General features: G+C 35.9%; 1 protein-coding gene across 33 annotated transcripts in view; it reads right to left on the reverse strand.

The window, feature by feature from the left end:
- Positions 1-288: 288 nt before the first annotated feature.
- Positions 289-16,962, reverse strand: part of SLMAP (sarcolemma associated protein) — a 158,934-nt gene continuing 142,260 nt past the window's right edge. For 18 of the 33 annotated variants that reach the window (XM_046654982.1, XM_046654908.1, XM_046654953.1 and 15 more), the window contains 6 exons: positions 16,737-16,811; positions 13,669-13,989; positions 13,099-13,216; positions 9,968-10,139; positions 5,931-6,065; positions 289-2,479 (listed from right to left, as the gene is read on the reverse strand). In XM_046654982.1, coding sequence (XP_046510938.1) covers positions 2,387-2,479; positions 5,931-6,065; positions 9,968-10,139; positions 13,099-13,216; positions 13,669-13,989; positions 16,737-16,811 — 914 coding nt within the window. In that variant the 3' untranslated portion in view covers positions 289-2,386. Of the gene's footprint in view, positions 2,480-3,854; positions 3,945-5,930; positions 6,066-9,967; positions 10,140-13,098; positions 13,217-13,668; positions 13,990-16,736; positions 16,812-16,962 lie in introns of all 33 variants that reach the window. The other 15 variants (XM_046654990.1, XM_046654918.1, XM_046654962.1 and 12 more) reach the window with 1 other exon arrangement.

Consider the following 16,962-nt stretch of genomic DNA (forward strand, 5'->3'; position numbering starts at 1 on the left):
CAAGGTAACACAGCTGATAAAAAGCAGAGCCAGGATGCCAATATGGATCTGTTTAGCTTCAAACACCACATCTTTTCATTTTCTGACCCAGTCATGTAGCAGTGTTGAGTAATTCTTAAATGTATCATTATAGGGTTGTTCAATTCTTAACTGCTATGATTAAAATTTCTTAATGACTCTATCATTAACAGTGAACAATCCTACTCTTTTGTAACCTGGAAGTGAAGTGAACAAAACTGGAGGTACTGCTTTATGAATAGGCTCATTTATATTAAGAAATACTGGCAGTAACTAGAAAACCCATTTATTCAATTTGAATAAAGTAAATATTGATACTAGACTTTACATTTAAAGAGACTTGTCCGGCAAGTGAGTCATGTTTTAACAATAACCATAGTAAAAGGAAAAAAATTAGAGCAGTAAGTTAAATAAAAGGCTAATAAAACCTGGAGGAAACAGCTCAGTGTTTTCTCTTAAACTCCAAGAACACTAAACATATATTATGTTGCATAAGGAGTCATTTCAAGAAAAAACTAAAAACAATCCAATAGTAGAGTCAGCACTAAGAATTTCAATGATATCCAACTCAAAAATGCATAGGGAGAGTAAAGTTATTTTATTAAATCATGCACATCACGTGTGTTAGTGCAAATAGTTTAATCTGTACTCGAGAAATTCTATTGTACTTTATATCTTTACAAAATAGATTTAAAACAATTATTTACTTTAAAAAATGTAATTCTGAAGTTAAGCATTTCAGAACAATATTTGCAATAACCTATATACAAGAGGTACTGGGTACCACTGGCATATCAGCATTCTGTGGTGGAGTGGCTTCCTGCAACAGAAAATGATGAAATGAACTATATGACAGTATTTTCTACAAGTCATTTGTGACTAATTCCTCCATAAATCTAGTGATTCTCCCAACAGCAAATCCCAAATAGCTTAAAATATAACCTTTAAAGTATAAACAATGACTGCCAAACAGCACAAGGCAAATTATATCCTAAACTTCTATTTCAATATGTGGCTAGGCCTGTGGATTGCCACAGAACATCCAAGCCAATTCACTGACATTCCCTCCCAGTCTTCATTGACTGAAAATTTTAGCTATATGATACTTTAGGATATTCTATGACCTAAATAAACTTTATTGACATAACTGTGGTGCCGCACAAAACCATAGCTAAACTTTCACTTCTGTGTCTTAAATTTATAATATCAAGCAGTGTTTAGGTGCTTCACTGTGCATGGAACACTATTAACCTTGGGAATAGTGCTTCTCATTAACAGAACGTCCCAATTAACAACAATAAAAAGAAAATAACCATTTGCATACCCAACCAGGAAATTTGTTGGTAGGTAACAACAGCTCACCTCAAACGTGAATTAGCTTTGAAATATCATAACCAAATTAAGTCAGTAAAAGCTTATCTAAAGAGATATTAATTCTTTCTTCAATTAAACATGCTTAGAGGAAGAGATGATAGGAAAAAAAAAAACCCATGCTTCCTAAAATGCTGTATATGAGAAAGTAACTTGGCTTTTAAAGAAAATATCTCTTTAAATACATGAGGTTTAATAAATTACATTCCAATTGACTCAACAGTTTGGTTTACTGCACTGAAATTGTATAATTACTGTTTTTGCTCCCAGAAATACTTCAGTTTGCTCAAGAAAATACACACTCTCATGGAAAGTTTTTCAAAGTTGATGCCCTCCACATCATCAAATCACATTAAGGCTGAACAAATGTGCACATATTCCCCAAATTATCACTAGAACAGAATATTTTCCAAGTGTATTTCTCCTTAAAAAAAAAAAAATCCACACAAATAGTTGTCTCTAAGTCTTGTTCCCAACAGCTCAGTGGTTTTATAACAAGTAAAAATGGCATAAATATGTAAAAAATATATATATATGTGTATATATTTCAAACTGATAGGCACTGAGCACACAGGGCCTCTCTTCCCATGTATGTATAGGTTGTTTGGTTTGGGTAGTTATCGAATCACAAAAATGAATTATCTGGCCACTAGAATTCAGAGTAAAATACCCATAAATTTAATGTTATAAATAATTTGGTGTACCAAGAAGCCTACTTTAGGCCACCATAATATTCAGAATCTCAACAGACTAATTTAAAAATTACATGAAAAATTGCAAGCAAATTATTGCTTACAGTAGAATCAAGTCACAATTTTATATCCTCTTTATAGACAGATACATTTTATATAATTTAAAGCAATGACCCTAACAGCTGTATTCTTGCACTTCTGCTGTTTTAAGAGGTAAAAAGGAAGAAAATGGTTCTGTTTGTCCCCAGCATGAGTGTGATGCCAGCTTCTAGAGGGAGGACGGTGTACGGACTCAAGAAACGTTCTCATGGAGAAGCTCTGGCCAGACCTGGCACGTACAGCACGATGGCTGTCACCGCAACCAGGGCAGCCAACATGGGCATCCAGGGCCAGGGTTTCTGTGTGGAAAGAAACCAAGAGTCAATATCACATTCTCCCCTCTCTTTTCATACCTATTAACCCATTGGATCCAGAGAGTCCTGAATACTTAACAGAACATTAGAAAAACCTTATCTTTGCATAAGAATAAATTTTTAAAGAAAAGAAAAAGTGGTGAGGGAGTGCAGGTGTGAGGAGAGTCATAATAGCAGACACTCTTTTAGAGGACCACTGTGAAAAAGCCTGATACATCTCAGGAAAGTCTTGGGCAGTTTCCAATTTTGTTACAGTTAAAACCTAATAGTGACTTCTAAGGAACCCTCTGGGCTCATCCTGCTTTATTTACTCTAGTATCCATACATTACAACTAACTGATGTATACAGATGCCTGGAGTATATTTCTGCCTAAAATGTTTATTTCTTGATAAAAACCAGATTCACATGTTGGAGTAGTTTTATATAAGGGGCTGGTGGGTAAGCTGATAGAAAGAAAATCATCTAAGCTTTGATCCTCTAATTTGAAACTGCAGAAGACAAAATCAGATGGGGTTCAAGATGGGGAAGTGCTATTAGGGAACACCCCTGACTGTCTGATACTTTTGGTAAAGACCATGTCCAGTGTAAAAATGTCACATGATCATTAATTTATATGTTCTATTAATATGCAAGCATGGATAGGCTGTTCCCTGTTAACTTTCAGAGGGCTTTATAGTATCAACTTGCTTTGGTTGATAGCTTTATTTTCACGAGTTTTCTGAGAGTCTTATTGAAAAAGCTGGCTTTTAATGAAATATTTTGATATTGCAGATCAGGGCTCAGAAAGATATGGGATAGGTTTATAGTCTCATAAGTAAATGCACAATGGGGTTGAGATTGTGAGCCAATGGCCCATTATGCTAATCTCATCCTTTTTCATCTTCACAGCCACAGTGTAAATATAGGCAAAGAGTTGAAACAAAGAAACTCTACACTATGGAAAAGGGAAGAGAGGAGGGGGAAGAAAGCTGGCTGAAAACCTCAAAGAGGCAAACTCTTCATTTCTCATTCAAATCTGATTAAACATATCAATTGGGAAGAGGGTACTAATATTGCAGCAATTCATAGTTTACTCCAGTTTGCTAGAGACAAAGACTCAGTTAAAGGCAGCATGTTAACAACTGGTTAGGTTGGAATTAATTCATGGTTAGCATTACTACAAAGGAAACAACACAAAATGTTATGTGATTAGTTGATTGTTCAGTTCATTCGTATGACACAATACATGGCATACTAAATGAAGGGTTTGCTTCAGGTAACAAAATACCTGTGTGTGGTTTTGCCATGCACTATATTACAGATATGGCACAAACAGGTGACGGGGACAAACAGACAAGGACTCAACAGTAGTGCTTGTACCTTTCTCTACCACAATGGACCGAAACACCAAAACAGGAAAGCCAGGAATAGGCCGATGAATACGGCTGGGACGGGTTGTAATATGGAAGGCTAAAGAAGGGAAGGGATATTAAAATCATTTTATGCTATAAAAAAAAATCAGATAAGATGATTTAGACCCCAGGAGGGTGGGAGGGAAGATAGGAAGACTGAGGTTTTGCACTGATTCAAACATTTTAAAGACATCTAATACAATTCAGAATGATGGACCGTGGTATGTAAGTCGGCAAACTATCAGTTTAAAAGGAACAGCTGGAGGCAATGGGCAACGTGGGTATCCCTAAGACCCTAACGAAATGTAGCACGTTAAAACAGAGCAATGACAATACCTCACCAGCTGATGCCCTGCTTGACAGTACATTATTTTTGTTCCATATTCGGAATCCATTAGGATTTGACAATGTACTCCCTTGGAAATGGCTAAAGTTTATTTTATCCCTCCATCAAAATCTTTTTATTTTTTAAACCAAAACTCTTTTGCCTGAGATGGTATTGCTTTCATGCTTAAAAATAAATGCCCTGTGATGCGTGCTTCCTAAACCAAGCAAGAGATCTGATACAATGTACGATAAATATTTGGTATTATAAAGAATGCAGCTGAGTCTCAGGGCTTTCAGTTATGTTACCAGAATATAATTAATTTTTAAAATTGGAAGGGAATTACTACAATGAGTGTTATTACAGAGTAACAGTTTAATACTATAAGCCAATATCATAAAAAAAGGAAATCACCCTATTTGTACAACTATAAATAATAATAGCAAGGTTACTTTTGAAAACATTCTAAATAGTATTAGGGGGATCCATTCTGATTATGCTAGATGTCTTCATAGGTTAATTTAGTAGAAGGTGGTTTGAAATTCCACACTCAGAGGGATATGAATTAACACAAAAGAGAGAAGTTACCAAACCATTATGATCTGATTTCAGAAGAGTTCTGTAATCTACGTTTTTGAAACAAATGCAATCCATTTTTGCTTAGCATAAAGCCTCCAAACCCAATTCATCAACTTCTAAAAGGCTTCCTTCCACCTAAGTAACAAGCCTTTATTTTCTAAACAACTGAGACTTTCTTTAGCAAATGACAGTTGGACACAACTCATGAGCATTGTGTGTGCAACTGTGTAACTGGATGGCCATGCAACATCACTCTTTTGTACTTGTGCTGCAGGTTAAGCGGAGTGCGTTCCTTGGTAGGAAGTGTGTGGCTCACGCCCACTGCAGTATCCAAGCCATGACAGGGGTTTGAAGTAAGTCAGAGCACAACCAACCACACTGAACATCCATCAGTTAGGGCCCACAAAGGCAATGATCACCAAAACGTGTAACACAACATTTATTTAGAGTAACATCTTTTTAAAGACTATCTGCCTTTTTAGCAAATGAAAAACAAATTAATATTATTAAACTCAATTTATACCATAATGTTCCAATTTAACACACACACACACACACACACACACACACACACACACAAACACACACACAGAGCCCTGCAGAAACTCACCAAATATTTCCTAATATTTGTAAGAGGCCAACAAGACACTAAGCTTTTTAGGAACGTGCCTTAGTGAGAATGTTATTTGTATAAAATGAAAACCATAATTAAGTCTCCATTTTTTGATACAGCTATGCTAAGGAGTCAAGATGTGCTACTATTTCTTGGGTAGGTCCCTGGTGGTACAGTGCTTCATTTCCTAGCAGGGGAAAGACAAGGGCCAGATGACGGCTTAGTGACAAAACTTCAGATTCATCTGGGAAAGCTGATAGTTCTTAGGTAAATTATTTTCTTGCCAACAAGGCTCTTCCTCCAGGCAGTCCTCGGACTCTTCTAGGGACACAGGTTTAAGGGGCAAATTCTTACTCAAAAATTTGACAGCACAACGATTCCATCATGGAATTTCATAATGAAAAGCTTAGTTCATGTGTTCTACAGGCTTTAGTTTCTCAAACCAGTAACAAAGTCCTCTGAAAAATCAATTTCAGGACTCTCACCTGCCTCTCAATCAAAGCTAAGCCAAGTTTGCAAAGACTTACATTATTTCCTTTCTCTCGGAGCAGCTTCAGGTTGTCTTTACATTGTTTGAGCTCATCTGTGATTGATTGTTTTTCCTGCTCAGTCATTTCAAACTTCAACTTCAGTTCTGAGAGTACAGTCTGTGTCTTTTCATACTAAAGGCAAAGAAAAAAGAGTGTGCAGACTCAACTTAAAATTGGTATGAAGTAATGGTTCTAGTCAGGCTTATATACCAGACCCTACTTAGTCACCTGCAACACCAAAGTCAAGCCTTTTTGTTTTAAGGAGGATAAGAATCATTTGCACTAAGAAGAAGTCTTGAATGCTAACTTGGTTTTATGTAAGAATTTTCTGGCCCTGGAATTCAAAAAAAAGTAAGAGAAGTCACCATTCTGTCATCTGTTTGCAAGGTAAAGGGTCATTTTTTTCTATTAAGTGAGTGAAAGGAGAAAATCAAAATTTCAAACTGAGCAAAAGAAAAGCAAATGAAGAAAAACTCCACGGCCTAATTAAATGTCAAGGTTAGGAAGTCTGAGTTTATATCCTGGTAGGAATGTTAGCCAAGCTATTTTAGCCTTAAAGTAAAAAGCGTTAACTCCCATTAGGCCTCCTTTTACTCAGCATTAAAGTGTTCTGGGTAAGTGAATTTCTAGGCAAATGAAGCAAAGAAATGTATCTAAGGTACCAACAACTAGAACTGGGACATTTCTATCTTTCTATGTAAAACGTAAGCACCAAATAAAAATAATTTTTAAAGATCTGTTTCTGATAGACATTTTTCTACAGTGAAACATACCACTTCCTGCTCTGGAAAACAGTTCACTGTATAGAATTTGACTTTCAGATGGACGAGCTATCCCTTGCACAAAGGTGAGGCCAACGTGAAACGTAGTATGGTTTGCCCCTACTTTAAATGCTCTGGGAGGCAGGAATTCTAGACTGATTCTACTTGTAGATATTGCATCTTACATGCAAGCTGAGCTCCCAGTCAAAGAGCAAAGACTGTTCTGCTGCTGGTTGTGCTTTTGTCTCAGGCTCCGCTGCCCCACTCTGCCATCTCTGAAGGTTTTAAAAGGAAGAAAGAAAGACAAGGGCTGAGTATAAAATAAATATACTGCAAGTCTGGCATACCAGAAAGGTTTCTCCTCTTCCCCAAATATAGCCCATGAGGCTGGAAAGTTACCAGTTCTTTTCCGCCTATAACCTAGAAATTCCCCCAATAAAGGACACCCTCTACATGGTGCTTCTGAATAATGCAAATACCTTCGAGTGACTAATTAGGAGCTCATCATTATGCACTCCAGAGATAACTATTAAAAGGATGCAAATGTACAAAAACATTAGTCAGAAGAAGTAGGGGTGGGAGGGCTAGAGTCAGCAGAGAGGTCACCAAAAAGTGGGAAGAAAGATATGGGTACAGAGAACGAGGTAAAATATGAAAGGAACTCCCTGTTACCTAACAATGTTCCCAGAACAAGTTTGGGTAGGATGCCAGAGAATGAACTAAGGAGTAAGATTCATGGACTTTATGACAGTTTTTTTTTTGTGGGATCTGTGGACTTCCTTCCAGAAGGCAGAAGGTTACCAGCAGGCTGCCAAAATAAATTCAGTGTACCCAGGCTAGTCTCTGCACGAGTCTCTTAGAACATAATCAATTCTCAATGATCTGATTCTTAACAGTGACTAACAAAGAATAAGTGAAAAGTGATCTGCTGACCTAAACTTTCCCTTACTTTCCTTTTCTGCCATTCTTACATCCAGCCTGTCCTTTCCACCAAAGTACTTAATCATTTCTCTGCTCCAGGAGTTGTGAAACATAATGACAGGAAGGCAGCTCAGTCAGGAAGATCCTGCTGTTAACCTTCAGCATGTGAGTGGGTGGGAAGGATTCTGGCCCCAGGGCAAGAGTGAAGCCAAACAACTTTCCTGAGTCAGTCTTTGCAGGTGGACTTGTGTACTCAATGTTTTATGAATTCTTAAATTAGATATTCCTACTAAATTAAAATATAGAGATGCTTTCTTAAGTCAAATATAAAGATGATACACTATTATTTTTCTCTTAATACTGAGGATTAAAATTTACTTTTCTCATATACTTTTTCTTTATTAAATGTTCAAATAAAAGCTGCCACAAATATAAAATTTAATTGTTGGAACAAAGGTCACCTTTTGCAGCCTTAGTTGCACATCTCACTTGGATATCATTTTTGCTCCATCTTGCTTTCTAACTCAGAGGTGAAAAATGAGCTCAGTTCTGATTAAAAGGGAAATACCACACAGTATTACCAATACTTTTGGTTCTTCTTCATAAAAATAATCGTATCTGGGCTTGCTTAGCTTGTAATATTTTAGCTTGTCACAGTGCTGAAGACACATAATCATAATACTGTGCACATAGAAAGGAGAACAAAGGGGAAATGTTGAAAGGGAATATGTACATTAATAAAAAGGAGTAATTCATTTGCAGTGGATTACACAGATATAGGAACCTCATTAAAGAATATGTTAGTTACAGACTAGTATCCAATAGTTGACATCAGGACAAACGGAAAGAGAAGCAATTTTACATTACAAAGAAGTGTGATGACCACATTATTTCACAATGGAAAACACTGAACAAGAAAATAGAAAAGAAACATATTGACAAGATCAGACATATTTTTAAATGTGCTGCATTTAATGCAATCCAAAGGCTATCAACAATTTAGATGCTGTGACAACATGCCACTGCCATTTATGGAAACAGTTAAAGCAATTCGCACTGATTGCTCAGTGACCAAAAACAGGCAAACAAATAATGCAACAAAACGGCTAATGCATTCATATTAACATACAACAGAATCATCTTCCAACCACAGCATTCTTCCCAGATTTTGAAAGAATTATGGCATATGGACTGGAAGGACACAAAGTGCTTACAGTATTAAATACCAGCATATTTACTTTGGCACAAAATTTGTGTTCCAATTAAATAAAATGAGATTTCTCCCAAAACACATATCCTTAGCAAGAAGATAAAAACGAACATATTACAAAATCAATATGGCCACATGTAAATAAAAAAATGTTACAGTTTTTTTTTCTTTAGGAACAAACATGAAGATAGAAGAACAATAATCATTCTCAAGTTCAGGATACTACAAGGAAAGCAAAGTGCAAACAAAAACTGCATTGATTAAATAGATCCAAAAACAACTTGGGGAAAATTCATTATTAAAAACAAAGAATTGTCTTCAACTTCCTTTAATTTATAACGAATCCTTCATTTAAGAGAGTCAGCAACTGGGGTGGGGCCCTGACCAGTAGGAGATCAAGATGCATCAGCCTTCTCCATCCCCCTAAGCTGGCCAGGAGTCTATGCAGAGAGTAGTATAAGGCAAGCTGGACTGAACGCAGCTCTAACTGCCTCACTGTCAACTTCAAGGCTTTGCTCAGAAAGAGACTGGGTGGGTTCTCTGCTCCAAAGTAAACCCTCACCATTTTTAACATGATTTTTTTAAAAGCCACCCAAGTCAAGGTTTTAAGAAAAATGACATGAAAAGTGAGCAGCATATTTGTGAAGAAGAGGAAAAAGGGGTAGGAGGAGAGGAAGTAAAAGGTCATAGAAGATGTGTTTGGCTGGCTGGCTATGAGGTGAATTTTAAGTAACTTTTCAGGCCAGTTTCACCTGAGGAGTTTAGACAGCATTACAGTGTGGCCCCAGTTTGCTTTCCAAAAGTATTCTATGTTAAATATGATACTGTCTTTCAAAGATAAATAATGAATTGAGTGATCCAGTACAAAGTGCTTCTCATATAGGTTAACTAACTGGTAGAGAAAATTTTTTTAATGTAATTTTGCATATTTATATTTTTGAGAACAAATCCTACTGATGAATTCTCTACATATGGACCATGATACATAGCTAGAAATCACCAAGCAGAGATGCTCCAAGTATCAACTTTTTAACAGGTAATGTGACTTCTGCTTCCCTTTATTTCTAACTAGCATGAATATCTGATTTGCTTTTGGCTTTAAGTCCAACCATAATTGGGCTCATAATGTCTTTTCGCTTTACCTCTTTCTGTACATCCTTTGCTTGGGTTTCAGCCTTACTGAGAAGACTTTTTAAATCAGCTGAATCTCGAAGATGCTGTTCTTTCAAGGATCCCACTTGATTCTCAAGCTCTTTTCTAGTCATCTGAAGGATGCTGAGATCACTGGTAAGCTCTAAACTCTGCTTCTGAGAACTGCAACATAAATATTGACAGAGTTATTCATGTGGAAACTAGACACAGCAGGAAGTCCAATTTCTTATACATGTCACTAGGAGGGATGGAGTGGATTTCAGGGGAGGAAAGAAAAGTGTAAAAAAGAATAAGATACTTTCAATAAGTAAAAAGCGTTAAAACATTAAAAAAGTGCAAGTTTAAAGCTATGTCCTATTTTTAGATAATCAAATATATACAAAAGTTGAAATTTTAAAAATAGAAGTAGGCAGTGACATTATATGTTTTGTTGTATTACATTATATTAACTATATCATAAAAAGATTCAATATAGGTCTTCTACAGGAAAAGAAGACCATGTATTTCAACTATTTTCTTATAAGTTTCAGTACTTGACAAATGGGTTGGGGGACAGAAACTTAAAGCTTAGGAACCACTGCCAACTTAAATAAAGATAAACCTAATGAAAGGAGAAAGCATACCAAAGGGGGGGAAAAGCATGGGACAAAGAACCAGGAGGCTGAGTTTTGCCCCAGCTCTGCCACTATTTAGTTGTGAGATATTAAGCAAGTCACTTAACTAGTGCAATTTCATTCTCTGAGTAAGCATTTCCTGAGTTCTTAGATCTGTGCCAGGCACCAGGTTACATAGATACAAACAACACAAGGAGAGTCTCAATGCCCTCCACTGTCAAACAAGAAGATTGAACTCAATAATTTCTGAGGCTGTTTTCCGGCTTAAATTCTACGATTACTTTTATAACCTGATGTAAAAAAATCCGATTTACATACTAGGAAAACAGCTTGATAGGCATGAATAGAAATTCTTTGTTCAATTCCTTCTACATCACAGACAACAAAGAACAAAAGATCTGTATAGTGTAGCTGTGTTAAAGAATTTGGCTCCCATCTACAACAGAAAGAGCTAAAGGAGGATAAGGTTTCCAAGATGACAGTTGTATGTCTCAGAACGGAACAAAAGACTCAGACTCAATATTGTAACAGATACTATAGAGTATAAATCCCATTCTGATTGTATGCTAGGCAGATTCTCAGGGAGTAAGTGTGATGCTGTCAGGCCAATACAGCTAGGAACTAAATGGCATATAAGACTCTATAAAGGAAGACTAGCTTCTAAATACTACTTAAATGCTGGGGAGGCTTACCAAATAAATTTAGAGGACTACTAAATCAGAAAAGTTTAAGGAAAAGAATTAGCCTTAAATAGTTTATATGAATTTAGGCAGACAACTTGACCAATGATCTACCATATTCCACCCTTTTGGGGCCTAAAATTTTTAAACCAGAGGCTTCTAACTCTTAAGGAGTTTGTAGGCTTGCTTTTCAACACTTCAACAAATTTTGAAGGAATTAAGAAAATAGCATTTAACAATCCGCTAGAGTCCAATTAATCACATCTCAAAAATGAGGGATCGAGTCTGAATCTTTATAATACCAATAATTCCAAAACAAGAATAATTTAAGATAATCAATATTGGTAATCAAACATTAGTATTTCTTGCTTGATAGAATACTAAACTAAATGGATTCACTAAGATCCAAATGTATTCCAAATATGAAGAACCTGTCTGCATCATCTTATGCACACTTTATACCAAATAATTTGTCCAAATGTGCTGTAACATAGATAATCAGTTGGTACATACATGTACATATATATATACACACATGTACAACATTAATAAATTGCTTTTGGACCTTTATTTTGTCATCTTCATATTTTGGAATTTGCTTTTACAAACTTTTACATGTTATAAACAAACATTTGTTTTATTCTTTATTTATAAACATTTGTACTATTATTATTGTTTTATTCTTTATTCTCTAAACATTCAAAAAATAATACACATAAATAAATGAAAAGACTACAGTAAGCTATGACACTGGAAGAGAAAAAAGCGCTTTACAGATATTGATATGGAGAAGACATGGTATCGTAAGGAGTTTTAGAGAATAAATCAGCACATCTTGTTTCTTCAACTAGTTCTTAATTTTTAAAAATGTATAATCAATATTACAATTGGTTTTTTTTAATAAGCAGATAATGAAGCTTACTATTTTCTGATGTATCTAGTCCTTTATCATTTTTCCGTAAAGCTTGTTTTCTATGGGAACTGACCTTGATCACTGAGTTTTTGCTAACCTTAATGCTCTTCTGGAGTGTAAACATAAGGCTAACAAGAGAGTAATGACTCCCATTTTTTGCGTACCGGCAGGGAGGGAGATGGAGTAATTAAGAGCGGCTTCAATAATAAACAAGTACTACTTTTGTATTCTGAATCAGAACATAAACATTATTTAAACAATAAATATGGAATGGATCAAATTTTTAAGGAAGAAATCAATTTTAAACTATGCAACAAATGTTGGTGGGAAAACAGGACTTCACTAAATTTGCTGGAATAAATCTATTGCATTCATTGGTTTACCTGTAGGGTACTGGATACTAGAAAGATTTAACTGGTTTTAGAGAATTCTTGATGTTACACATTATTACTCTTTATATAATCCTGCTTGAAATTTAGAAGATGAATTTATATCTTTCAATAGTATAAATTCTTTATTATAGTCATCTCCTGATCACCCTTATTAACAGAAAGGATCACTGGCATGGAAGAAAAACAAATTTGTATTTGAAATTTATTATCATTTAGTTTATAGGGAAAGTTCAATCATTAATTATAGATCTTTGCTGTTTGTTTAGGGCTTTTTGGGGGAGGGGGCCTTTACTGAATATGTATTCCATGAGTACACCAAAAGTAAAGAACATATAGGATGATGGTGGCAGCAGAAAAAAAATGCTAAACTGTTCATTTAGCATGGTTAACCTGGCAAATAGCCAAGAGTCTGGCTGAACATTTTGCTCCAAAAAGATATTTAAGTATCAAAATTAAATTTAATTTGGATGAAAATTTAAGAAAAAGAGTATTTTGAAGCTAAAAAAAAGAGTTCTTGCATACTTATGCAATTCTTTTTCTTGCCGCTGCAGTTCTGATGATAGCAAAACATTTTCCTTTTTTAGAGAACGGCATTCGGTTTCCAACATATTCCATTCCTTTCTCAACTTCTCTAGTTCACCTAAAACAGTCCCAAAACATATTTGTTAATATAGGAACATAACTTCCATAGTAATTCAGAGGAGAAAGGGAAATATTTCAGTGAAGAACATACGTTTTTCTCCCTTAAAAACATGTAGAGTTTACATGGCTATCCTTTGATTTCTGTTACATTGCATTTATAACTCAGGAAGTCCCGTGACCTTGAACTTCAGTAATATTTGTTTCCCATTTCACTTTTATAAGACAAATAATTTTTAACAGCATTTAAATAAAATATAAAATTGTAAAAAATTTCAATTTATTGTAGAACTTGGAAACCTGAAGAATATTTAGAGCCCCTAACATAAAAACACTGCTCTATACAACCAATTGCTATCAAAAAGAAAAACAGCCTGAGTGGTTATCCTGTACAACTTACAAAGTTATCATTGTCAAGAGTTAAAAAGCTTCACGTAAAATACATTTACTCACCTTGTAGCCTTGTTGCTTCCTCTCTCTGTTGGTCCTCACATTGTTGACATCGAAGCTGAAAACTGTTTTGCAGACTTGTGATTTCTTTCTCATATTCAGACGCTGCTTTCCGCCACCGCTCAAGCTCAGCTCGCACCTTCTTAAGCTCTTCTTGTAAAGAAGCAATGTCAGTGTCCCGCTCAGAGGCAGCCTTTTCTGCTGCTTGATGAAGGAGCAAAATTTCATCTCGGGCACTAAGCAATTCATCGCGGGTGCTTGTGATTTCATTGTCCTTCTCCTCCCGGAGATTCTCAATATTGATGTGTAACCTCTGCAGTTGGGCTACAAAAGTATATTTATCCATCATTTTCTTAGTCCATAGCAATTAGGAATAAAAGAATAGCCCATATGGGATTGTAGTTACTGCACAGCCCAGGCTGTCAGGGCTGTTTATTTCTTTTGATTAAACTGTACAAGCAATCCATGTTTAATGCAGAAAATGTCCAAATACAGAAACACAGAAAAAACCAAAGGGATCTTTATTTCTCCCATACAGAGAAACTGCTTCTAACATTTGGTACTTATTCCTCTAGGTTTTTTCTACGTATTTACACATATATAAAAACAAAAATAGGGAGGGATCATAATATATATAGTGTTCTCTATCCTGCTGGTGATGAACATCTTTTAAAACAAAAAAGTTACACTGTAACTTTCTTGACTAATCCTTTATTTTAGACATTTTAGGCTAAGTTTTAAATTACTAAGCTATAATATAAACAATACTGCTTATAATGCAATCCTGATTTTTTTCTTAGGGCGAATTCTTAGACACAATTGCTTGGTCAGAAGGGAGCATTAGTAAAACCTTTGATGTTCTTAATTCAACTTTCTGTTCAAATGTCAATTCCTTAAAGAAGGCTTCTCTGATGACTTACCTAAAAACAGCCCTCTGTCATTCTCTAGCCCTTTACTCTGCCCTTATTGGAGAACATATTATATATTTATTTGCTTATTGTTTATCTTTTCCACTAGACTGTATTTCTCATGTGTGCACTATCCCCAAACAGCAGAGTAAACAATCAAGAATTGGTTGAATTAATGAATTGATAAAATTAATGAATACGCCTGATCAAAGAGGTATATTTTAATTAATTAATTAATTTTTTAAAAGATTCTTTTTTTTTTTGAGGCAGACTAGCTCTGAGCTAACTACTGCCAGTTCTCCTCTTTTTGCTGAGGAAGACTGGCCCTGAGCTAACATCCGTGCCCATCTTCCTCTACTTTATATGTGGGACGCCTACCACAGCATGGCGTGCCAAGCGGTGCCATGTCTGCACTCAGGATTCGAACTGGAGAACCCCGGGCCACCGAGAAGTGGAACGTGTGAACTTAACCGCTGCGCCACTGGGTCGTCCCCAAAAAAGATTTTATTTTTTTCCTTTTTCTCCCCAAAGCCCCCCAGTACATAGTTGTATATTTTTAGTTGTGGGTCCTTCTAATTGTGGCACGTGGGATGCTGCCTTAGCATGGCTTGATGAGCGGTGCCATGTCCGCAACCAGGATCCGAACCTGTGAAACACCAGGCCACTGAAGTGGAGTGCTCGAACTTAACCACTTCGCCACGGGGCTGGCCCATAAGAGGTGTATTTTTAAAAGATCTTGTGCCCTCTTGACTTGAACTGGAAACAATTTGTATAAAATCATACTTGGTTCAGAACTAGACTACTAGTCTTGGTTACTATAACACAAGAAAATTATAGGTAGAAAAGAAGAATAATTAAAATAATTGAGGGGATTTAAGGCTGGGAGGGGGGAGGTTATCTCATAAATAAACATTAAAGACAAAATTGTAGGAAGCATTTTTAAATTTGTAGGAAGCATTGAGAGGTAACAGGTTCAAAATCTGAAAAGATACAATGGCCAGACATAACATAACCACAGACTTGTAGATAAAGCCCTGAAATATACATGCTGGCACTAGGGGGCACTCAATGATGCCTAGGTAAGACAGCTTTAAGACAAAAGGCAGTACAATGACATACAACCTTTAGGAAAAATTGCCCATACACAGTACAGGATACAAACATAGACTCAAATCAGAATTATATAAACTGAGTAACAGCATTAAACTATAATAAGAGTTTAAAGAGTTTTCAACTTAAAGAAATAGAACCTACACCAGATATTCTAATTTGACCATAATAAAATTAAAAATTTTAAATAATTCAAATGTCCCACTCAAAAATAAGAAAATAAAACCCCCAAATTGGTTTTTTTCTCTGGGATATTTTAGGGCAAATATCATAGGTCTCATACAATGACTTCCCATTTCTTATGAACTGAGATTGCCTGTCTATTTAATTTCTTCTCACCCTATGTCTCAAACTAATATTTTAAAATAACATTGGTTCCCTGTTTGACAATGCAGGCAAATTAATTTTGCTTTAGGAATTTTACAATGGCATGGGAACGAAAGACCTCCCCTGGGGTATCTCAAGACTACAACCTCAGAGTACCAGGAGCTCTGGTTAAGAAAACCCTTGACATGCAGGGAGGGGTCGTTCTGGTCATTTCTGTCATGACCCTGTGATAGTCCACACAAAGAGACAGCAAAACAGTGGGTATGAAGAGAAGCCTTCACCAATGAAGGCAGTGCGGGGACCATTATTCTATTCCATGTGGTATATCATTTTTGTTGCAATGTAGGTGTGTTAGGAGCATTAGAAATAATGCCACCAACAAGCTAAAAGTGCTGATGCACAGAGCAGCTCAAACTGGTTTCCTGTCTGAAGGCCCTGTTTGTACTAATTCACTACATAATCCAGAAAGTGAGTCTTACCAAATCTGTGTCTTCACCCATGATCATCCCACTCCAAGTGTCTACTATTGGAGTACTTGGGAACCTTCCCTTGTAGCTTCTTTAAAAAAAAAAACAAAACCACCAAGAGCCTAGTTATAGTCTCAGATTCTAGGGAAGAACCAAAGCCATGAAAAGAAAAATGGGACTCCTCTGCACTCTTACTTTCCATTCCTTAGGAATCACTACAAACAATAACAATCCCAAATAGCCTTGGGGTGTTCCATACCTTGAAGAACCTGTATTTGTTTAGTGGATTCCTCAACTTGATTTCGATAGGCTTTTCTTTCTTCTTCCAAAAGAGCTACAAGTGAAAGACAGAATATCTAATTTTGTGAGTTAATGAAAATGTTCAGAATTGAGCAGCTGGAAATTTCTAAGAAATTCTCTCCTAAAGTTTATTGACAGAAACAAAAGTTAGGCAGCAAGTATTATCAGTATGAGCAATTAGATTG

The sequence above is a fragment of the Equus quagga genome, chromosome 1 (genome assembly GCF_021613505.1).
Source record: "Equus quagga isolate Etosha38 chromosome 1, UCLA_HA_Equagga_1.0, whole genome shotgun sequence".
Lineage (NCBI taxonomy): Eukaryota > Metazoa > Chordata > Mammalia > Perissodactyla > Equidae > Equus > Equus quagga.